The following is a 25,523-nucleotide window of genomic DNA, read 5'->3' as shown; positions in this document are numbered from 1 at the left end:
ATCAAGAGAGGAATGCACAAGCAGAATGTGGGACCTTATCCAGAGAAGCAGCAGCACCAGAGATGGAGGCAGAGATGGGGGCATGGAGAGGGGGAGTGGCTGAGGACTCTAGATTCATGGACTAAGAAGAGAAGGACTAAGAGCTGGTGACCAGGAGCCAAATTGCAAAATGTGCCCTTTGGAGATGTAAATTGTTATATATGCCTGAGTGATTTTTAAAAAGCTAAAGTGAATAGAGAGAAATACTGTTAACTGATGGTACATGGAGGGGCTTAAAATCAATGTAATGAAACAAGGTGTATGATTTGTTGAATGTAAAACTGATGATTTGCCCTGTAAACTTTCACTCAATCCACAATAAAAAACCTTAAAAAAAAAAAGAAATGGAATGCATAAACATCAATATCTTAGGCATTAATAAGCTGAAATGGACTAATACTGGCCATTTTGAATCTGACAATCACATGGTTTACTATTCCAGGAATAACAAATTGAAGAGGAATGGCATCACATTATCAAAAAGAATATATCAAGATCTGTCTTGAAGTACAATGTTGTCTGTGATATGATAATTCCATACACAGGGAGGACCAATTAATACCATTATAATTCAAATTTACACAGCAACTACTAAAGCCAGTCATGATGAAATTCAAGTATTCTACCAAAGTTTTCAATCTGAAATTGATCAAACATGCAATCAAGAGGTACTGATAATTACTGATGATTAGAATACAAAGGTTGGAAACAAAGAGAAAGGATCAGTAGTTGAAAAATGTGGCCTTGGTGATACAAAGAATGCTGCAGATCCCATAAGAATTTTGTAATATTAATGACTTCTTCATTGCAAATACCTTTTTAAACAACATAAAAGACAACTCTACACATGAACCTCACCAAATGAAATACACAGAAATCAAACAGTACATCTGTGGAAAAAGACAGTGGAAAAGCTCTATATCATCAGTTAAACATGGCCAGGGGTAGACTGTAGAAAGACCATCAATTGCTCATATGCAAATTCAGGCTGAAGCTGAAAAATTTAAAACAAAGACTCAATAACATGCAATATGCAGATGATACAACCTTGCTTGCTGAAAGTGAAGAGGACTTAAAATATTTACTAATGAAGATCAAAGACCACAGCCTTCGGTAAGTGTTGCACCTTAAAGAAAAAAAAATCCTCACCACTGGACTAATAAATAGCATCCATATGAATGGAGAAAACACTAAAGCTGTCAAAGGCTTCATTTTTTTTCGGATTAACCATTAACACTCATGGAAGCAGCAGTCACAACGTATTGCATTAGGTAAATATGCTGCACAAGACCTTTTTAAAATGTTGAAGAGCAAAGATGTCAGCTTGAGGACTAAGGTGCGCCTGGCCCAAGCCATGGTATTTTCAAACCTCATATGCATGTGAAAGCTGGACAGTGAATAAGGAAGACCTTAGAAGAATTGATGCTTTTGAGTTATGGTGTTGGAGGAGAATACTGAAAGTGCCATGGGCTATCCAAAGAACAAACAGATCTGTTTTGGTAGAAGTGCAGCCAGATTGCTCTTTGGAGGCCAGGATGGCCAAACTTCATGTCTCATACTTTGGACCAGTCATTAGAGAAGGATCTCATGTTTGGTAAGGTGGGGGGTCAGAGAAAAAGAGGAATACCCCCAATGAGACGGATTGGACAAGTGGCAGCATCGATGGACTCAAGCATGGCAACAGTAGTGAGGTTGGCCCAGGATCAGGCAGTGTTTTGTTCTTCTGTGCATAAGGTCGCTAGAGTCGGTACTGACTCGATGGCACCTAACAACAATGACGAGAGCCAAAATATGACCTTGAACACATCCCACATGAATTTAGAGGTCATCTGAAAAACAGATTGTATGCATTTGACACTGAAAACTGAAGAGTTCTGGGATGTCATCAAGAACATCATATGGGAAGAAAGTGAAAGATCATTAAGAAGACAAGGAAGAAGAAAAGACCTAAATTGGATGTGAGAAGAGACTTTGAAATTTACTTTGCAGTGTAGAAATAAGGAAGACCTTTGAATAAGGAAGACCATGGAAGAATTTGGAGGAGAATATTAAAAGTACCATGGACTGCCAAAAGAACAAACAGATACTGTGTTGGAAGAAGTACAGCCAGATTGCTCCTTGGAAGCCAGGATGGCCAAACTTAGTCTGTCATATTTTGGACATATTATCAGGTGGGGGGACGAGTCCCTGTAGAAGGATATCATTTTTAGTAAAGTCGAGGATCAGAGCAAAACAAAGACCTCCAATGAGATGGATTGGCAGAGGGGCAGCAACAATGGGCTCAGGTGTGTAGCAAAGGTTTGTCAGGTTGTTGTAGGACCAAGGCAGTGTTTTGTTTTGTTGTGCGGAGTCGCTATGATTCAGTACAGACTAGATGGCACCTAACAACAACATGAAGTAGTAGAGAAAAAGTAGTCTTTAAATGAATGGTAATGCATAACTGGATATCTATATGGAAAAAGAGAAATCTTGATTCCTATCACACATCCATATGAAAATTAACTTTAAATGAATTAGAGATTTTTAATGTAAAACTAAACAAAACTTCTAGAAGAAATGGATGTAAACACCACGTGGAAGAAGTGGTACAATGGTTGTTGCATGGAGGGGATTGCACTTGCTGAATGAAACAAAGCATGATTTGTTGAATGTAAAACTGATGATCTCTGGAAATCTTCACTTAATTTACAATAAAAAAATTTTTTTTTAAGTTTCTAGAAGATATTATATGAGCATGTCTTTGTGACATAATAAGCAAAGAGAACACAAAAAGACTAAACCACAAAGGAAATGATATAAACTAGAAAATAAACTTCTGTTCTTCAAAACAGTAATTTTAAATGAAATTAACAATTTCATCTCTAGAATAAATGAATTCCTACAAATCGGTGAATAAAACGCTAAATATCCCAATTTTTAATAATGGGCTAAAGACAAGATCAGGCACTTCGTGAAAGATGATACTCAAATGATCAATGAAATTAGATATCACCAAATACTCATCAAAATGATTACATTAAAAAAAAAGACAAATATTGGTGATATCATAGAGGATATAATCAGCAAATTGGCTAAGGTCACCTGACTGTTTCTGTAAATACCAGTCACTCATTCATCTACATATTACTTAATGCTCCTTTGTGCCATATAGTGGTAATTTACTAGTTATAAAGGAGACAGCATGACCTGCAAGTCTACAATATTCATTACCAAGACCTTTAAGAAAAAGTTTACTAAGTCCCGATGCCAACACACTAGAATTTTCATATGCTGCTAGTACAACCACTTCACTGTAGAAAACTGTTCAACAATATGTATGTACTAAAGCTAAACATGCATAACATATGACCCAGCAATTGCACTCTTAGACACATACTCAACAGAACTGCAGAATACTTGGTTCATGTAAACACATGTAAGCAAATGTTTGAAAGAATAAAAATCTACAAACAACTCAACTGTCTATCACTTGAATAGATAATTCTGGTATGTGGCACTGTAGGATAAGCACTGAACTGGTAATTACAAGGTTGGCAGTTCAACCCTTCCAGCTTCTCCTCAGAAACACTATACAGAACCACCCTGATGGCACTGAACAACACAGTCATAAAATAAAATCACATACAGCAAGGAAAATGAACTACTGCCACACACAATAATGGATTCCTGGTGTGGCGCTGTAGGATAAAGCATTAGACTGTAAGGTCAGTGGTTCAAATTCACCAGCTGCTCCTTAGGAACACTACACAGGGTGGCACTGAATTGGAATAGACTCCATGGCACTTAACAGCAACAACAACACACACAGTAACACAGTCCTGGTGGCACTGGAGGGCAAGCATTGGGCTGCTAACTGCACAGTGGGTGACTCAAAACCACCAAGTACTCCATAGGAAAAAACTAGGCTATTTGCCGCTATAAAGATTTACAATTTCAGAAACCCTATATAGGGTTAGATAGAATTGACTGGATGATAGTGGGCAAATGAGTGAAACACAATTAACATAGATTAATTTTGTAAACATAATAGTAAACAATGGAAGCCAGATGCAAAGAAATACAGTTGACTCTTAAACAACATGAGCTTGAACTGCAGGGTTCACTTACACCGAATTACACACACACACACACACACACACACACACCATTGCTATTGTGGTGAGTTCATATTGCAAGTAACTCCTTAAAAGCCTTGCTATGCTAATCATCACATAAAATTAGGGATACTTGAAACATGACCTAACTGCAATAGCAACAGGGTATGAAAAAAAAAAATTTAGTGGATTAGTGCAGTTCAAACCCATGTTGTTCAAGGGCCAACTGTAAGTTAGTATGCTTGGATTTTCAACTGTGTGGTAAGTCAATGCCTCTAATATTGTTCAATAGTCAACTGTATATTTATAATTCTGTTTTACATAAAGTTCAAAAATAGGCAAAACTAATCTATATTGTCAAGAAAGGGCTTCCTTCTGGAGAAAAAAGTGATTAGGAGGGCTTTTGAAGGAGTGGCAGTAATGGATCTGGTGGTTGTTACATAAATAGGATTTTATTTTGTGGTAATTCTATCACTCAGCAAGTTAGGATTATCACTAGCAAATTCTTCTACAAACAAGTATGTGCAAGAAAAACCCAAGATAGTCTTTTCTGAGTCCAGAACTCTGTGAGACAGCTAGGCTATTATGGATCCAAAATACCAAGGTCGTATTTCCAACCCCTGTTCATAATAATACCAGGTCATGCATATCATTTGACACCTACGCAGTGGAAAATGTCTAGAGTGGACCTTACTGAGTTGCTCCCAATGGCATTGCTAACTACACGGTAAGAAAAACCTTCCTATGAGACTGCCTAGTGATCTACACATAGCATTCTCGCCTTTCTCTTCTCAGCTAGTTATACGACCTAAAACCAAGGTAGGGCTCCTCTCCAATATGACAGACAAGGCTGAATTCTTACCCAAGATGCCCGAATTAACAAAATGTACCAAGCTGAAATACTCAAGTAGATCATTCTGGATGGGGGTCCCAGAAATAAGCACTCGCCGGCTGGTGTTCAAGCTGTCCAGGGCTTGGTAAGTCTGATTCTCAGAATTCTTGAGCCTGTGTCCCTGAAAAGGATTAAATTCCCATTTAGGCCTAAGCACAATGACAGTCACAAACATTACAGGTATTGGGGACTTGGAAAGTGAGCAGGGAGTGGCAAGAGAGTATTGCTTAGAAAATGTCATGCTCAAGAGATAGATCTTAAGTTTCCAGGCTAATGTATGTCCATAAAGCAAGGATTCTATTTCTTCCTTCTCATTTCTTTCCTTTAACCAACCTCCAGAGCTGTGGCAGCCTCCCTATCCACTGCAGAGATTATGAGGCCATGTTACAGACCTTGTCTTCAGTGAGTCCTCCCTCCCAGTTGGCCCAACCAACCCAAAACCTTCTGCACCAAATGCCTTATGTATTAACCTCCAGTCCTTGTCCGGGCTGCCGTTATAAAAGGGCCTTGGCCAAAATTCCTTTCTTTCTTTCTATCAGAATTCACACAGCATGTACACTAAAGAGTCTTCTTCGGCCGCCTTTGCATTCCTTCCCCAATCTCAATTCTCCCTGCTCAAGCCCCATACACAATTTTGCTAATTCTCTCTCTTCAGCCATTTCCCAAGAAATTTTTTTTTAATTTTACCGTATTTCACATGTTACTCAGGTGACAGGGAGGACAATATACAAGAAGAGAGAGGGTGACAAAAGAATAATGATAGGTGAAGACAGAGGGACATATGCATGATATAAAGGGGATAGAGGTAAATACCGTTATCTATACAACCTTGGAACAACAGTGTTCTGTGTGTAGATACATGGATTAATACCATAGGCTGAGTGGGTAAGGAGAGTGAGATATATATATATGTAACTATACATATACATGGAGTTCTGGTGTGGCACTGTGGGTTAATGTGCCAGACTACAAAGCTGTTTGAACTATAAGGTCGGTGGTTCCAGCTCACCAGCTTCTCCTCGGAAACCCTATACAGGGTTGCTATGGGTTGGAACCAACTCGACGGCACTTTAACAGACCAACAGCATACATACACACAGACACACACAAACACACACACACACATATATATATATGGTGGTGGTTCTATGCCATGGAGTCAGTTGTGACTCATAGCAACCCTGTATAGGGTTTCTGTGGCTGTGAATCTTTATGGGAACAGAAAGCCTCATCTTTCTCCCGTGGAACTGTTGGTAGTTTCAAACTGCTGTGAGATTATCAGCCAGACTTGTAATCACTACGCAACCAGAGCACATACATATATACATGTTGTTGTTGTTGTTAAGTGCTGTCAAGTCGGTTTCGACCCATAGCGACCCTGTACAGGGTTTCTGAGGGTGTAAATCTTTATGGGAGTAGAAAGCCTCATCCCACAAATATATAAAAGTTTGAAAGAGGATATTTGAAGAAGGATCATTGGAATCCTGGTTAAAGCACTGGACTGAAAGGTCATTTGAACCGCAACGTCAGTGGTACAAGCTCAACAGCCATTCCTTAGAAATCCTACACAGGGTCGCTATGGGTCAGAACCGACTCAACTTTACTAAACAACAACTAACTTCTTTATGGTATTGTCTGCTTTCAACCAAGGCTCTTCTAACATCAGCAATGATATCCCTAATTCCACGTCCATTTGAATCTGGATTGAATTTCTGGTGGCTCCCTGTTGATGTACTACTGCAACTGTTTTTGAATAATCTTCAGCAACATCTTACTGGCATGTGATATTAATGACACTGTTTAATTACTTCCCTATTCTTTTGCATCACCTTTTTTGGGAATGGACAGAAATATGGATCTGTTCTAGTCAGTTGGCACAGATGAATGAGTTCTTCCAGCATTGTATCAGCTCATTGGAAAAAAATCTCAATTGGCAATTCATCATTTCCTGGAACCTTGCTTTTTGCCAATGTCTTCACTGCAGCTTGAATTTCCTTCAATACCATATTGATCATATGCTTGTTGTCAGTTCCAACTCACAGCGACCCTGTATAGGGTTTCAAAGGAGCAGATGGTAGATCTGAACTGCTGGCCTTGTAGTTGAACTTTGACCAGTTCTTTTTGGTAGACTATCTTTCTATCTTCTTTTGATGATTCCTACATCATTCAAGATTTTGCCCATACCAAACCCAAACCCACTCCTTCAAATTAATTCTGACTCATAGCAACCCAATATATAGAATCCTTCAGTATTACAACTCAAGGCCTGACTTTTGGATTCAATTCTTTTAGCCTGAGAAATGCCAAGTGTATTCTTCCCTTTTGGTTTCCTAAAAGGTCTTTGCGTATTTCATTGTAATACTTTGTTTTTTCAAGCTGTCCTTTGAACTTTTTTCCATCTCTTTTCATCATTTCTTTCATTTGCTTTAGCTATTCTAGTAGACACCCAAGACTCAGTACCAGTGATAGAATGAATAAAGGAATCAGCCTTACTGTCTCTGGTCAGCCTTTTATAATGCAATTAAACACTGACCCTCTACTAATTCTTCTGTCTATAGGAACAATTCCAAGTTCCTTAGCCTGGCATTCAAAGCCCTACTAAACTTCTTCAACACTCTCACACTTTATCATACTCTGATACTCCAGGAAAACTTTAACTCTTTCACCACTCCTAATGCAGGATTTCCTCATGACTCTGCCTGTGCTACTCTACTCCTCTGCCCAGAATGTCCTTCACAGACAAATTCCTCAAATGTCAATTCCTTTGTATGCAAAGTATTCCCGAATGACCTCAGGTTGTTGGTCTCTCTCATCTCTGTACTTCTATGGCAGTCTGTATATAAAAGTAGCTGCCACTATTCATACCTGTTGATAATTACACTGAACGTAAATGGATTAAATGTACCAGTCAAGAGACATAAAGAGTAGAATGGATAAGAAAACAGGATCCTTTCAATCCTATCCCCTCTATATGCAGGGTTGATAGGGACAGGCAACTTAGACATTGGTTACATAAAATGGGAGAGGCTATAAAGGCATGAAGTGACTGGCTTACAAGGTTTCAAGAAGGAGTTTAGTTTCAGAGTGTGTGGGGGAAAGTAGAATTCCCCCTGAATAGTTTTCATCTTGTCTAGATGAGTCTGGTGAAAAGAGATACGGATAAGATTCTTATGATTCAATGGTAATGATACGGGAGCCTGGGTGGCACATTCCTTTTCCAGGGTCTAAACAGAACCAATTTTTCTCCTGGAAAATGCTGACCATCTTTAAGACTTTGGTTTCCCTAGGTTCGTGACAATTGACAAATTGCTGACAGATAAAATAAGAGGTAAATGAATAGAAAGGAGGGGAGGGAGTGTTTGCACGTGGCAAGAGGCAGCCCTGCACAGATTCACCTTATAAAATAGGGCAAAGGAAGAAAAGAAACTTCAATGTTGAGAAGAAAATCTAGATGCTCTGCTGTCCTCAGACTCAATAGCTGTAGCCTTCCTTTCCTTCTACAATGCCCTGGCCTCTGAACCAAACTCCTGGCCCAGTCCCCCTCCATAGAGATGCAGCAGTTACCAGGTCCCCAGGCTGCACATATATCCCACCTGAGTCTGCTAAATCCCTTACTCCTTCCTAGAGAAATGGTTCACTGGAGTATTAAGAGTGACCCAACAGAATGCAAATATCATCAAACAATATCATGCGCAAATAAAATTTTGTTGAAGATGATTCAAAAACAGTTGCAGCAGTACATCGACAGAGAGCTGCCATAAATTCAAGCTGGGCTCAGAAGAAGATGTGAAATTCTGACTTTAGATGGATCTTGCAGGTTAAAAGCTGAAAATAATAGAAAGATGTTTACTTGTGCTGTATTGATTATGTAAATGTATTCCACTATGTGGATCATAACAAACTCTGGATACACTGGGAAGAATGAACACTTAGTAGTGCTCACAAGGAACCTATACATAGACCAAAGGGCAGTCACTTGACAGAATAAAGGGATATTGAATGGTTTAAAATTAGGAAAGGTGTGTGGCAAGGTTGTATCCATTTACCATACTCATTCAATCTGTAAAATGAGCAGATAATCCAAGGAGCTGGATTATATGAAGAAGAACGTAGCATCAGGATTGGAGGAAGATTCATTGTAGCCTGTGATATGCAGATGACACAACTTTGCCTGCAGGAAGCAGATACTCACGGTGGTTATGTGCCGTGGAGTTGGTTCCGACTCATAGCGACCCTGTACAGGATTTCCAAGACTGTAAATCTTTACTGGAGCAGAAAGCCTCATCTTTCTCCCGCGGAACAGCTGGTAGTTTCGAACTGCTGACCTTGTAGTTCACAGCCCAATTCATAACCACTACACTACCAGAGCTAATGAAGATCAAAGACTACAGCCTTCAGTATGTCAAGAAAACTAAAATCCTCACAACTAGACCAAAATAAATATCATCATGATGAATGGAGAAAAGACTGAAGTTGTCAAAGATTTCATTTTGCTTGAATCCAGAATCAATGCTAACGGAAGCAGCAGTCAAGAAATTAAACAATAAGGAAGTCTGGTAGCGTAGTAGTTACGAATTGTGCTGCTAACCTCAAGGTCGCGATGTTCTGCAGGAGAAAGATGCAAATCTCCTGCAAAAGACCTCTTTAAAGTGTTAAAGAACAAAGATGTCATTTTGAGTACTAAGGTGTGCCTGACTTAAACCATGGTATTTTCAATTGCCTCATATGCTCATAAAAGTTGGACAATGAATAAGGAAGACCATAAAAGAATCAATGCATTTAAATTATGGTGTTGGAGTAGAATATTCAAAGTACCACAGACCATCAGAAGAACAAACAAGTCTGTGTTGGAAGAAGTACGGCCAGAATGCTCCTTAGAACTGAGGATGGTGAGACTTGAGTCTCGTACTTAGACATGTTAGCAAGAGAAACCTGTACCTGGAGAAAGACATCATGTTTGAAAAAGTGAAAGGTCATCAAAAAAAGAGGAAGATCCAACAAAATGAAGTGACACAATGTTAGCAGCAATGGGCTCAAACATAACTTAACAGCTGGTAGGAAGGTACAGGACAGGGACAGAATTTTGTTCTGTTGTGCAGAGAGCTGCTGTCAGTCAGAACTGACTCAACAGCACTCGGAATTGTGATAAGAGCTTTCCTTTAATAACCTCATTTAATCTTCACAACAATCCTCTATGAGAGAGATTTTACAGGTGCAAAAACGAAAGCTCAGATGGTTAAATCCTCGCTAAGTGGCAAAAAACAGGATTTGACTACAGCTCTGACTCTTGAACCTACTCTTCTAAACACTGTGCCATGTCCTTCCACACATAGAAATCCATCCCATTATTCAAGGTCCTTCTTTGGTCTAGGAATATTGTCTAGAGGCAGCAAAACCAACCCATAGCACTTTATCTTCCTCAGAGTTCTGAGCACTGCTCTCATTCATAGGAGACTGGTACCATGGGCTCTTTGTCCCTCTCAGCCGCTTCCTCCAATGAATTATCTCATTCTAAGCATTCCATCCTAGCACAGCCATTACATGGCAATATTCAGTGAGGTGATTTTGACCACTTTTCTTCTGCCACCCATACTGCTGAGAGTTAAATACCTCATCACAGATGACTAGTCCAACACTCCCTTTCTGAAGAACACCAACATGCAGGCGGAATGTCTCATACGAAATGATAAGGATGGGAGAAGGCACCCTGGCTCCACGCTGATTCATGAATCTTTCTACAAGAGAAAAGGTGTTAAAGGAACATAAAATGCTTATTTCCAAGGTATTCATCAAAAGTTCAGCACCCATCTGTTAGGGTATCTTAAAGAAGAAAACAGTTCTTTAATTTATTCTGGAAATAACCAACTATTTTCAATGGAATTCTCGTATATTCCTCCCCTGCACTGTCCTCAACTCTGTCATAAATGAGCATGCACATAAAAGAGCAGCAGGCTGGCTAGAAAAGCTCAACCGTCTTTGTTAAGGATCCATACCCAGCTTTTGGTCTATCTCATCCTTAGAGCCGCCATCAATGGCCAGAGGTTGGATCCTCTCTCCAAGCCACTTCCCAACCTCATTGTACCAATTCTTCACCAGACTTGAGGGAGACACCACCACAGCCTTGTCAATTTCTGGCTTGCACTCTGGACTCTGGCGCAAAAGCGTCCACATCAACGTGATGCACTGCAGCGTCTTGCCCAGGCCCATCTCGTCAGCCATGATGCAGCCATGGCTGCCAGGAATACGCCGACTGGTGACACATTCCCACAGGAACTTCACTCCCTAGGGAGTAGCAGCACTTGTCATCCACATAGCTTTTCCAGGGGTAGAAGCCTCCCTCCCAGACTCAAGACTCCAGCTCATACTTTTCAGTCCACCATCCCCATTTACCTCTCTCTGATGAGGCCTTAAGACCTTACTGAGAATAGGATCAACGACCACATGGACAGGGAGTTTTTCCCTGAAAAATTACAGCAAAGAAAACATAGAGCTCAGACATGGGCAAGGGCACATCCTCAGAACTTCTGTCTGCTGATCCAGAGGCAACAGAGGCAGCTGCTCAACAGAGAGGACCTTCTTGGCGTGAGAAACAAACCACAGAAGATTCCTGCTCCAGAAGAAAGTCAGGGGGATGGATTTCCTATGTGATCACTGCAGTCCTTTCTACTCCTTTGAGGGACCATGGCAGGAAGGCAGCAACAGCAGTGGTGATGAACCCCCACAACTGGACATAACCACACAACTGGACTGGCATTCTCTTTCCCCCACTGACCCACTTTCTGAATGGGGCAATGATACTGCCATGTCTGAAAACATGCCAATCTCAAGGAGCAATCACACCCAAATGCCCTCCTCCCTCCCACATATGTGCACCTATAAAGACCAGACCTGCTTAAGAAAGATCAATGCACATACTTGTCGAGCTTCAGCTGGTCATGGGCGCTCAGCAGGGGAGGCTCGTACAGAACCAAGGCACCTTCTTCCAGCGGGTCATGAAGGGCCCTGCGGACTCCAGTCCTTTTGAGGCCCAATGCCCGAGAGCCCAGAGGACCTAGAAACCAAAAATCTATTACCTGAGGTTCTGTGAAGAGCTCAAGCAGGCTCAACTCAAAACCCCTCCTTCACACATTTCCTGGGCTCCATAGGATACCCACTCTCCAAGAACCTCTCCAAAACTGACTGACCATTATCCTAATCTGCCTCAGATTAGAGCTTTCCCATTCTTTATTCTTCCCATTCAATTGCAAACTTCTGGAGTGTTGAGGGTTTTTTCATCTCTACTTATGTCAATCCTGGGAAAGTCTGAAACCCTAAAGGGACCTTTCAAGTCTTGAGAGATCTTGAGAGCTGACCTCTTTATCCTCAGTCCCAGTTTCAGCAAAATGTTATTTCCTACAATGCTGTTAAGGAGCTCTGGTAGCGTAGTGGTTACGAATCGGGCTACAAACCAGGAAAGTCAGCAGTTCGAAACTACCAGCTGCTCCACAGGAGAAAGATGAGGCTTTCTGATCCCCTAAAGATTTACAGCCTCGGAAACCCTGTTCAGGGTCGCTATGGGTCGGAACCGACTTGACGGCACTTAACAACAACAACACTATGCTGTTACGTGCTGTGGGGTCGATTCCAACTCATAGTGACCCTGTATAGGGTTTATGAGGAGTAGCAAGTGGGTTTCAACCACCAACCTTGCGATTCAAACCAAACTTGATTATCCTACAGCGCCACACCAGGACTCCATTTCCTGCATTGTTATTGTTAAGTGTCTTTGAGGTGCTTTTGACTCATAGCGACCCTGTATAGGGTTTTCAAGGAGCAGCTGGTGAGTTTGAACCACCGACACTGTGGCTCAAACCGACCTTGTGGCCCAGCACTTTATCTCACAGCACCACAGAAAAAAGCTTTCTAGATTCCAGGCCTCTGGCCCAGGCCACCTCATAAAGAAAATGCTACTGAACTTACTTGGATTGAATGAAGCCCATGCCCAATGGCCACCTGCCTTCAGGAAGTTCCCCCTCAAGAAGATGAGGGGAATAAATGTTGGCAGACTCTGGGGAGGCTATCAAATACAACTTTCAAGCTGGCCTCAGGAGAGTCACCCACTCACAGCTACTGCTAGACTAGTATCTTTAATTTGAAACTAGACACATTCACACATAACTGTTCCAAAAACTAGAAACTTCTCAATTTTACCTTGATAATTTGGAATGGGGATTTTGAAAGGCTTCGACAAAATGCTTCTAATAAACGCTTCCTAAAAAGAAAGTAGAAACTGATTGGAAATGTTATATTTGTACAAATGCAGTCTAAATGCCTAATTGTAAAGATCAAAACACATTCAGAGCAATGTATTTTCGTACACTGCCATCCAGACACATCTAGAACATAAAGAGATGGTCCTTCACATTTGGTTTTGTTCAACAGCTTTCATCTTTGAGTTTTAACGTAAGATTCTGTAAACATGTAGGGACAGTAGAGAGTTAACTAGTAAGTGTAACTAGTAACAACCTCAGTCAATCATGAGGCTCAGAACCCATTTGCTCATGAAATATCATACCAATGAGAACACCTGACTTTTTTCTAGGGTGCAACACACCCCTGAGAAGCACCACAAAACTTCACCAATCCAATATTAACAGGGCACTCTTAACATCTGGGTTCAACCACTGTTCTATGGGACTACAACTTCCCAAGCATACCCCTCAATCCTTTTTAGTCAATCCATTCTGCCTGTATTGTTGTTATGTGCCATGGAGTCTGTTCCAACTCATAGCAACTCTGTACAGGGTTTCCGAGGCTATAAATCTTTACGGGAGCAGAAAGCCTCATCTTTCTCCCACGAACAGCTGGTAGTTTCGAACTGCTGACCGTGAGATTAGCAGCCTGATTCGTACCCACTACGCTACCAGAGCTCCTTTACTATATCTAAAATTAAAAACTAAACAGCCTTTCAAAAGGTAGTAGCAGTAACAATAACAGGAGCAGCAGTAATAGTAAAATAACAGTAACAATGATAGCTAACAATGTTACCAGACACAGTGCTAAACTGCATTGTTGTTGTTGTTGTTGTTTGCTGTGGAGTCATTTCCGACTCATAGCGACCCTGTACAGGGTTTCCAAGGCTGTAAATCTTTACGGGCGCAGACCACCTCATCTTTCTCCCGCGGAATCGCTGGTAGTTTTGAACTGCTGACCTTGTGGCTCACAGCCCGATTCGTAACCACTATGCTCCCAGAGCTCCTAAATTGCATTAGTGTTACCATTTAATACTTATTAACTGACTCCACTGCACTTAACAACAACAACCCTATACAAAATCACTAGGAGTCAGAACCTACTCAACAGCACTTAAGAATAATAAACAGCCTATGAGGTCCATATATTATTGGCACCCCCATTTTAAAATAAGCAAACTGATGCTCCAAGTGGTTAAGTCACTTTCCCAAGTCACATGGATAAACAGTGCAGGTCTTTCCTGATTCCATGGTTCACTGTGACCACCGCACAATATAGTCACCTAACTTGACCTGCTTGAGTGTAGCCAAGTAGGACAAGTAGATTTGTCCTTCCTGCTGTAGGAAAGCACAAGACAGGATACAACATGAGAGGACAAGTCATAAAAAGCATGCCCTTCAGAGACGATGACGTGGAGAGATGGAGTGACTGCGAACTCTAGACCCAGAGAGGGAGGGGGCTGTGTGTGCTGATGACCAGGGGGCAGGCTTGCAGGGTGTACCCTTTGGTTGGCTGATGATGCATGGAGCAGATTATAACCATGGCAGTGTAATAATATATGATAGGATGAATGTAAAGCTAATGTTCTCCCATGTAAACTATCACATAATTCACAATAAAACAGTTAAGAAAAAAAAAAGCATGCCCTTCACCAAGAAAAATCAGAACAAGGGTGACAGGAAGAGACACATGCAGGTCCTGGAAAAGGGTAGTGGTGGCCTGGGGTGTTTGGCCTCTACCTCAGGACCTCCAGCACTTGAGTCCTAGAATCAGCACTGGGTTATCAGGGCAGAGCAGTCCACAGCACCAATTTCTGAGCTAATTCTAACAATTCCCAGGAACTTTCTGCTCCACACACATTTGAGCCTTTGGAGAATTACAGTTGTCTGTGAGTCTAAAAAAAAAACAAAAACAAAACAAAGCTAGGATAAGTACTGAACGACAAACCACAAGGTCAATGCTTTGAACCCACCAGCCACTCTGTGGGAGAATGATGAGACTTTCTGCACTTGAAAAGATCTACAGCCTCGGAAACCCTATAGGAGCTGGAACCGACAATGGCACTTAACGCAACAGAACCCAAGAGAACAAGGAGAAATTCAAGAGCAGAAACCCTAAAGGAGTTTTAACTTTTAATGAGACTACATTAATGGAAGAAAAAGATAATGAAAAAAACCTCCCTTCTAGCTAAAAGGTAGTTTAATAGGTAAAAAAAATAAAGCAAGCCTGTCTTGCCCTAATGACTCATCACTTCACACATAAATTTCTAGAAACTCAATGTATTTTAAATAGGAAAAAAATGTAATGAATACATATTGTGATTTGTTGGAAGATAGAAAAGGAATGTGGAGGACTGAACTTCATTATTATACAAAACATGAAAAGGGCACAGTCAGGGAAAAGCCCAAACTCTCCTTTGTTTATGTGTACATTTCTTTGCAACTGAAACAAATCTTTTATTAAGTTTTTAATTAGCATGATCATTATAATTATGAGTAGCAATGCTAATCAAGATTTCATATACAGAAGATACTAGCAAGATGCTACTCATAAATCAAGGGAGTAGAGAAAGGATATGGTAATTTCCTTACTAATTTGGCCTCAATTCTACTTTTAATTCTAAAATTGAAGTATTATAATTTTCCAAGATTTACTAGCATAAGAGGCTAGATTTGTCTTTCAAATTAAAAGCAATTAAAAATTTGGAAGCAAAGCTTTCAACAGAAACCAAAAGCCACAGATTCCATAGGGAGAATTGCAGGCTTGAATAACTGGCATGGGGGAATGTGGAAACCTCCAGTCAAAACATCTGAGCACAGCTGAGACATGGAATAGCCTACCTCCTGTTGAACAATAAGAATCTTATTAAAATGCAGACTCTGATTCAGTAGATTGGAAAGGCAAATTCTTAGCAGAGGGAGGGTTCAACTAGCCTTGAGTACTTCTCAACAGAATCAGGCTCTGTGGCAGAGGCAAGGAAGAAACCCTGCACTCCCTCATTTACCCACTGCCATTGATTCCAACTCATAGCAATACTATATAGGGTTTCCAATAAAATCTATAACTGTAAATCTTTATAGGAGCAGTCTCGTTTCCAGCCCCCAAGGAACAGCCCAATGCCTAACTCATAGTGCCACCAGGTCTACTTTTATATTGTTGTTTAGTGCTGTGGTGTCAGTTCCAACTCATTGCAACCCTGTATAGGCTTTCCAAGGAGCGGTTGGTGGGTTTGAATTGCCGGCCTTGCAGTTCAAGCCAACCTTGCTTATCCTACAGTGGCACACCATGGAAAACAAGGAAAATCATTACAAAACCATCATTGGCGGCAAAACAATTCATCGTCACCATAGGCTGAGCTGCAGAAGTTGAGAAGGAACCATGATTAGTAATATGTTCAAGAATGCAAATTACAAAAGTTTATAGGATTGGTTCTGGGGCCCTCTTAGCACCTGGATTTTGGTACGACTCATGACCATGCAGCCCTGTCAAGAGAGTTTCTATCTAATTTCATATACACTCTGCCTGAGGACCAAAGCCTTTTACATTGCCAGTTAAAGGTTATAAAGAATTCAAAAGGAAGCTGATTGTACATCAAGACTGAAATGGAGTTAAAGCCCTCACTATAAACCAGGGCCTTCAGCAAACTAAATGCTCAAAATTTTAACTAGAATACAATTTAAAATTGCTTCATTCCCCTTAAACACACAGAAACCGGTTTCCTTTGATCTCTTATCTGGGATCTTATGTTCAATCTACCTGACCTTCTTAAAAATCAGTGCTTCTCAAAGTTTGGCTCTCAGCTCTTTCAACTCTGCACACTCACCCTGACATTCCAATACACTTTTAAGGTGTCAAATACCATCTCTACACTAAACTACAAGTTGCCACCTAGTCAATTCTGACTCATGGTGACCCACGAGTAGAACTGTGCTTCATAGGGTTTTCAATGGCTGATTTTTTCCGGAAGTATATTACCAAGTCTTTCTTACAAGATACCTCAGGGTGGACTCCAATCAGCAGCCGAGTACATTAATAACCATTTGCATTTCCCAGGGACTCCATCTCTATGTTAATGACCCACAAGTATATTTCTAGTCCATTCCTCACTCCTAAACTCCATATCCACATTGCAAATGTAAATAGACATTTACAATTGTCTATAATCCTGAATATCCTACCCCAAACTCAACATGTCTAAAGCTAGTCCACACTAAAGGGCTCCACTATAAGTATGCGACTGCTAACGCAGTTCAAATCCACCAGCTGCTCCTTAGAAACCCTATACAGGATCACTACAAGTTAGAACCAACATGACAGCACTTAACTTAAGCACTTTTTGTATTTTGGACTTCCTCTTCTATAAAGAATTATTAAAAGATATATTCTATTAAGGAGCTCTGGTAGGTGTATGGTTACAAATTGGGCTGCGAACTGCAAGGTCAACAGTTCGAAACTGCCAGCTGCTCCGCAGGAGAAAGATGAGGCTTTCTGCTCCCGTAAAGATTTACAGGCTCGGAAACCCTATTCAGAATCGCTATGGGTCGGAACCGATTGGATGGCACTTAACAACAACAACAACTGTATTGGTATAAAGATGAATATATCCCTTAAACTACTGCTCTTAAATAATCTTTAAACTTTAAACCAAAATATCCCCTGATGTCTTCTTAAAACCCATTGTTATCTGTGTTCTGCTCCTTCTACTCCTCTGAAATGACTCTAACCAAGATCATCAATGGTCTGTTGTTAAGTGTCCTCAAGTCAGTTCCTACTCTTAGTGACCCAAAGAGTGGCTAGTGGATTTTGAACTTCCAACATAGCAGTTATCCTACAGTGCCACACCAAGATGCCTTAGCTTAACTAGTAAAGAATATCTGCCCGGAGCGTTGTGCTCTTTTAAAATGTATGCATATGGGATCAAATTGAAAATAACAACTTCAAAGATTAGACAGGAAAGTAGGAGATGGTGAGTTTGTGTTAATCAAGGAGGACTAACTCAGGAAGGAGGATGAGAATGACTTCACAACTTGAATGTTATCAATGTCATTGAACCATACATGTAGAAACTGTTGAACTAGTGTATGTTCTGCCATGTATGCTTTCAACAAAAATAAAGTACATATTATCAAGGACAAATATAATCCAGGCTGAATTATTATGTACTGTTGTCTTCTGACTTTAAAAGAAATTAAACCATTTTCATGAGCTCCTAAAAATATTATGAGCCCTATGCATGGTGCCCGCTCATCTCTCTCCCACCAAATCCTGTTCCTCATCTGTGACTGGTACCATCATCCATCTACCCTGCCCAAGACTGAAATCTCAACTTCATCTTCAAATTTTTCCTCCCCATATGCAATCAATCCAGTCTTTCCATTTGTAAACCTATGTAGCTCTCAAATCTATCCACTCCTCTCCAGTCCCACTCTCTAAACATCCAAATCCTGGCCAACTGCTATTGCCTAGCCAACTGTAATAGAATTTTTACTGGTCTCCTTTCCTCCAGTTTCTACCCTTCCAATGGATTTTCTACACTACTACACCCCATCCATACTTATAATACTTTAAAAGCTCTTCAGTGATCTTAAATAAAAATTCAAGCTCTTTAGCATGACTTACGAAGACTCTCCACTCCTACCCTCTGTGTAGCTTCCTAACCTTCATCTTTCATCACCATCTCCCAACTCCCTGCATCCTCAATTAGTCTGGTCATACTAACCTTTTTCAGAACCCACCTCGCTCTCTTGCTCCCAGGCTTTCCAGTAGGCTATTTTTTCCATCTAGCATTTTCCAGTCTTCACCCTGGCTAGCTCCTCATTATCCTTTAGGATTTTAACTTAATTAATTAAGGGCTTCTACCTCCTGCTAAGAAAATAATTTTTTTTGTATTTGCTCATAACTTACATGTTACATATATATTTTTTGTATTTATCAAATATCGCCTAAAATGTTTCTAAATGATTGGTGAAGGCATAAATAACAAATCTCCATCACATATTCCCATCAAAATTGTCCCATTTTTCCTTCAAAACGTCCCTTGGAGAGTTTGATGAGAAACATTTTGGAGTTAGGCAGATCTGCTCCACCCACTGATTACTTTCTAACTTTGGGTAAATTACTCACCCTCCCTGAAACTCCACTTCCTCATCTTAAAAAAATCACTGACCTTGCTGCACAAGACCTCTTTATAAAGTGTTCAAGAGCAAAGATAGCAGTTTGAGGACTAAGGCATGTCTGACCCCAGCCATGGTATTTTCATTGCTATGCATGGTGCCTGCTCATCTCTCTCCCACCAAATCCTGTTCCTCATCTGTGACTGGTACCATCATCCATCTACCCTGCCCAACTTTCATGTGCATATGAAAGTTGGACAATAAGGAAGACCAGAGAATTGATGCATTTGAATTAAGGTGTTGGAGAAGAATATTAAGAGATTGCCAGAAAAACAAATTTGTGTTGCTAAGAAGTACAGTCAAAATACTCCTTAGAAACCAGCATGCTGAGACTTCATGTCTCACACTTGCATATCCCGAGTGACTGCAGCCTCCCAGACCTGGCTAAAGAATTCATAGTAATCCATTTTCAAACATACTTGGCCTGGGGACAAAGCTTTTTTACACTGTTAGTTAATGACCCTCCAGTGATTCTTATAGATCCCCAGGTGGCAAGTGGCAGGGGTTAAAATGTAGATTTTAACTCAGTGTATCTAGGGTGGAAATGCAAATTCTCAGCAGGGGTCAAAATCCTGACTTCATCAGTTTTTCTGATTCAGATCTTCTCTAATCTCCAGACTGAAGCCTCACCCCCAACATCCCATGCCCCACCCATGTCTTTCTGATTCAGGCATTCTCTTATCTCTAGACTAAAAGGAGGAACATATCCTATACCCAACAAATGCACACACGTATGTCACAGTTACATAGAACAGCTCTTACAAACACTGAGTGATAAGAGTTACAGAGGACTACATAACATTTTGACACTGTTTTTTAAAGCACAAATACAAGCCATATGAACTATATACGTCACAAAAAGCAAGGAAATGATGAACACAATTCTGGGTTATGGTTATCTGAGGACAGGAAATGGGAAGAACACATATGGATTTGATAATGGCTTAGTCCTGAATGGTGGATTCACAGGCATTTGTTTTATTTTATTTATTATATATACTCTTTTGTATTTATTATATATTGTCTAAAATGTTTTTAAATGATTGCTGAAGGCACAAATAACTAATCTTCATTACATAATCCCATCAACAGTCACACTTTTTCTTCAAAATGTCCCTCAGAGGGGATTGGAACCATGGCAATGAAATGATATATGATGGAATGAATGTAAAACTAAAGTTTTCTCATGTAAACTATCATATAATTCACAATAAAAAAAAAAAAAAAATGTCCCTCAGAAAGCTTGGTGGGAAAAGTTTGGAGTTAGGCAGATCACTAACCTACAGGTTCCACTCACTGACTACTCTATAACTTTGGGCAAATGATTTAACCCCGCTGAGATGGCGTTTCCATAACATCAAAAATCAGAATGAAATGAGATCATGCACAGAACCTGCCATGGTGATGACTGACTGACTTTACTGCAGGAAACACATGAAGCTATAGGACTCAGGTTCTCCTTAAAGTCATACCAAGAGTTGGAGGCTGAGCTGGCATGAGGATCTGAGTTCCACCAATCCTCTACCTTGCTAAATGATCCTCAGCCGAATCCTAAGCTACCTGGGATCTGCAGCCTGTGTAGCTATAAACACAGGAAGACTCCAAGTCAGGTACCTACAAAGGAGCTTCAGAAAGTTTGAGGAAGTATGAAATTAAAAGATAACAGTATTTCCCCACAAACTCTTTGAAGCCCCCTTGTATTTCCAAGAAAAAGACCAGGTCCCAACAGCTGGGGGCAGACCCCAAACCTCCACCAAGGTCTGTCTGTTGTCACTCTGTAGAACAGTAAGGAAATCTACTAGAGCTAAACTGGGCACACACACATCCAGACAGGTTGCTGTTCTGACTTACATGTCGACTGCTGTCCATACAGGGTGCTCCATTGGTTAGCTGCTTCAAAGGTTTCCGAAAAGGTGACAGGAAACACTCCTGGCTGTGGGTCTCACTGTTGGATTTCCGTTTCTTAGGAGTCTAAGAGAGAGAATAGGGAAAGTTTAAATCTAAATTTAATCCAGAGATCACCATTATGGCCACTGACAAAGTGCTTATTAAATGAAGGCACTGTGCTAAGCTTTTCGCATACATTCTGTATCATCTGCATAACTCTAGGATCTAGGTTTATTTTTCATCATTCCCATTTAACAGGTGGACTTCTGGTGTGGTGCTATAGGATAAGCACAGGACTGCAAGGTCAGTTTGAACCATAAGGTTGGTGGTTCAAAATCACCAGTCACTGCTCAGAAACCCTATTCAGGGTTGCTATGAGCTGGAACTGACTCAACAGCACTTAAAAGCAACAACAATTTAACAGGTGAAAAGACTGAAGCTTACCAAGGTTAAATAGCTTGTCTATACTGAGGAATGGACACTGGAGGTGAATGAAATGGGCCTGTGAAGAGCAAGTCTACCAACAGCATAATCATGCTGCCCCCGAAATTTCACTCCAAAAGCCCCAAGCAATGATTGAGTAACCATTTGTTTTCTTCCCTGTTTCCCAGAGGAAGGACAAGAGGATAGCTGCCCCCAACTCCCATACCAGTGAAACCACTTCCCAATCTACACCATGGTAGTGAATACACTAGCACCAAAAGCATTTTTCAGGAGCAACCAGCACCATTCAGGTTCACAGAACAGTTCAATGAGTAAGGGCTTGGCCACTGTAGCTTTAGAGGAAAAGATCAACTAAGGAAGGACTAGAAGGGACTTCTGTGTAAAATGCAAGTCTGAGATGCATTAAGTAGCAAGAAGTAGACAATGTGCCTCCCTCACAGGTAGAAACGTCACCTACACATCAGCAGTCCAACTACAAAGCAAGCCCCACCAAACCATGAGGCAAGAAGCCACTTGTGCCAGCTTACCAAGGTTTATGAATTGCTAACAATCCTGTAAGGCACACCTGAAAACAAAAACACCAGACCCTTTCCCCTTCTCTACATGCCTTTACTCACACAGTTTCTGCCCAAAATCCTTTCTAGTCCTTTCTTAGTTGATCCTTTTCCTCTAAAGCTACAGGAGCCAAGGCTTTGCTCATTGAACTGTTCTGATAGACACACTGCATTGTCCTATTTATTTTGGTTTACATAGGTCCTATCCATAGTCAGCGCCAGCAAGCTTCCAAGGCAAAGGGCCCAGTCCAAAGAAGGGCTTATTGTACTTAAGAGTATGAGCTCGGGACCCTAAGGCAAGCCCAGAATATATTACTCTTCTGTGATACTGGGCAAAGGACAAAGAGCACGCTGATATCTGCTATTGGGATCCTTTTTTTCCCCAAGGTAGTTAAAGGGCCCAATTCAATGTGCTCTTTTGCTTTGGAACCTTACCGCATCAGAACTGAGACTATACAGTTTCTGGTGAGTACCTTGAGAACCAGGATTTTATTGTCTTGTTCAATGCCTGGCACACAGTAATAAATCATTAAAAATTTACTGGCTATATGAAAAAGGCTTCAGGACATGACCGAGTTCATCCTAAGTTACCCCAGAAACCAAGTCCAACTTCCGGCCCAAAAAGCCCAGCAGCATTACTTTCCATAAGAGTAGAATAGCTCACCACAGCCCCAGGCTGCCAGTCTTCATCATCAGAGGATCTGCCTCCAGGTGTTCTCTTAGCCAGCTGGCTGGGAGCTAAGCTCCTCCTCTGTAATGAAAGAACAGAAACTGAGCACCGGCAAAGATCGCGCAACCTGGGCTTATTAGACCCAGAACCAAGGCTATCCCCAGTCCCACTGATTCACACTTACCATCCTGGACCCAAGAGTATGAAATATCAAGTATCCATCAGCCAAGGTCAAAGGCACACAGCAACTGAGAAAGCAGGACCAGGGCCTTGGTAAAGCAGGACGCTGCTATATTATTGTGAGGATGAGCTCATTAAACCGTGGGGCATGGATGGAAAGGAAGAGCAAATGCAGCCAAGGGTTGGCGTTTGGACCCAAACTGTGCTAGCCTCAGTGGCCAGTTAACCGAGGTTGAGAGAAAAGATCTAAGTGGGTGGGGGGAGGGGAAGGAAAGCGAAGGGGAAAGGAGGGTAGGGAGGCAGGTGGAATCCTAAAATAAGGAGAGGAGAGTGGGGATAATGATCCCAAGTCAGACTGAAGCAAGATGATAGTAGGAAGGGAAGGATAATCCCAAACCAGGAGACAGATTGGGCTAAAAGTCTGAGGCCTGGGGAGGGCAAAGCGCCAGAGTCCGAAGAAGCGGAAGTCCTTGGTCTGGTGTACGGATCCCAAACCCGGACTGAGGGAGGTCGAGCAGGGGTCCAGGTGGGTCAGGTAAAAGGCCTGAGTTTAGGAGGGGATCGCAGTCAGAAGTCAGCAGCAGTGAAGTCATCAAGCAGAAACAGCTCCCTTTAACCTTCCTCTTCCCAAAGCGCGCGTTAACAGCCGCCTGTCCAGCCCGACAGGCCCAGTCAATCGAACCTCCCGCGGTGCTGCAGCCGCAACACCCATTGGCTGCGTTCGATACGTTCGGCGCTCGCAACACAGAAAAGAAGGCGGGGCTAGGGTTGCGGCTACCTATGGTCTAGACTCTGGAGCTGGAGGGACTAACTAAACGACCTTCTTTCCAGGAGGTGGGACGTAGATGAAAAGGCAGGGCGAACGGTGGCGGGAACTACAGGACAGGGCCTGCGAGGCGGAGCAGGACTTGGTGCTAGTTGGCTGACTCCCAATCTAGTCCCTTGGCATTTGTGAGGCCCTACGGCGTAGATGTACAGTATAAGCACTGGACCGCAAGGTCCGTTTGCACCGCAAATACAGGGTCACTATGAGTCCGTCACTCGACGGCACTTAACTACAAACGAAGTGACCATGTACATGGCAGAGTTGCCACCTCGCTGCAGAAAATTAGGCATTATGAAAGCGTCATGTTATTACCATTTCAGATCGAGTTTTGGAACTGATCACACTTTGAGCGGGGGGGCCCAGATTAGAGTGAGATTTGGAGCTGATCGCAGGAGTGGGGTGCCAGATTGGAGCTGGACTTCATACCCACACCTCCCCACAGCCTGCAGGGCAATGAGACTCACGTGGGTCCTGACTTCTCAGCCTGAGTTGTCTTGAAAGAAACTGCCTTCCTTTCCAAAGTTAAACCGTGTTGTTGAAACTATGGTTTTTGGATTTAGGCCTTGATCACACAAGATTTAATCACGTAATCTCTCAAAATGTTGTTGTTAAGTGCCATTGAGTAGATTCCGAATCTTAGCGACCTTATGCACAACAGAATGAAATACTGCCCGGTCCTCACAATCTTTATTAAAAGCTTGAGCCCATTGATGCTGTCACTGTGCCAATCCATCTTGCTGAGGTTCTTCCTCTTTTTTGCTGAAGCTCCACTTTACCAAACATGATATCCTTCTCCAGGGACTGGGTCCTCTTGCTAATATGCCCCAAATATGAGAGAGAAGCCTTGCCATCCTGGCTTCTGATCAACATTCTGGCTGTACCTCTTTCAGCATAGATTAGTTTGTTTTTTTGGCAGTTCATGGGATCTTTTATATTCTTCTCCAAAACCATAACTCAAAGGCATCAACTCTTCTACAGTCTTCCTTATTCACTATTCAACAATCACATGCATATGTAGCTATTGAAATACTATGGCTTGGGTCAGGTGCACCTTAGTCCTCAAACTGACCTCTTTGCTCTTTAATACTTTAAAGAAGTCTTGTGCAACAGATTTGCCCAATGCAATATGTTGTTTGATTTCTTGACTGTTGCTTCCATGAATACTGATAGTGGATCCAAGCAAAAAGAAGTCATTGACCTAAGACTCAGTGGGAATACACCCTGTGATTGGTGACCACGCTCGACACCGATAAGGGGAAGTGAGGGAAAAACAGCAATGAAGCAGTGAGCTAAGCAATACAACGTTCAATAGACTTCTGTGAACCCGGGTGAAGACCTGGTTATGGTTAGCCAGCAGTGTGGCAAGACCTGGGGACTCTTGGGCCCAGAGTCAGTAGCATAGCCACAGAGGACTAGAGTGGAGAGTGAAGTGTCCAGCGGATAAGAAGAGAGGGCATATGCATAAGAACACCCACACTTGTAGATAATACCCACTTATCCTGGCTTCAGTGACTGGATGATCAGAGCTCAAC

General features: G+C 41.6%; 1 protein-coding gene across 1 annotated transcript in view; it reads right to left on the bottom strand.

The window, feature by feature from the left end:
* The window catches only part of RAD54L (RAD54-like (S. cerevisiae)), a 37,445-nt gene extending 14,198 nt beyond the window's left edge, over positions 1-23,247 (bottom strand). The window contains exons 1-9 of the mRNA XM_006839717.1: positions 23,170-23,247; positions 22,980-23,066; positions 21,282-21,401; positions 13,216-13,276; positions 11,941-12,076; positions 11,416-11,485; positions 11,019-11,307; positions 10,636-10,760; positions 4,996-5,146 (exon numbers count right to left, since the gene is read on the bottom strand). Coding sequence (XP_006839780.1) covers positions 4,996-5,146; positions 10,636-10,760; positions 11,019-11,307; positions 11,416-11,485; positions 11,941-12,076; positions 13,216-13,276; positions 21,282-21,401; positions 22,980-23,066; positions 23,170-23,172 — 1,042 coding nt within the window. The 5' untranslated portion in view covers positions 23,173-23,247. The remainder of the gene's footprint in view (positions 1-4,995; positions 5,147-10,635; positions 10,761-11,018; positions 11,308-11,415; positions 11,486-11,940; positions 12,077-13,215; positions 13,277-21,281; positions 21,402-22,979; positions 23,067-23,169) is intronic.
* Positions 23,248-25,523: the final 2,276 nt, after the last annotated feature.

This window comes from Chrysochloris asiatica, unplaced genomic scaffold, assembly GCF_000296735.1.
Source record: "Chrysochloris asiatica unplaced genomic scaffold, ChrAsi1.0 scaffold00026, whole genome shotgun sequence".
NCBI lineage: Eukaryota > Metazoa > Chordata > Mammalia > Afrosoricida > Chrysochloridae > Chrysochloris > Chrysochloris asiatica.
The sequence above is the reverse complement of the archived record's forward strand: the minus strand, read 5'-3'. Positions and strand labels throughout refer to the sequence as shown.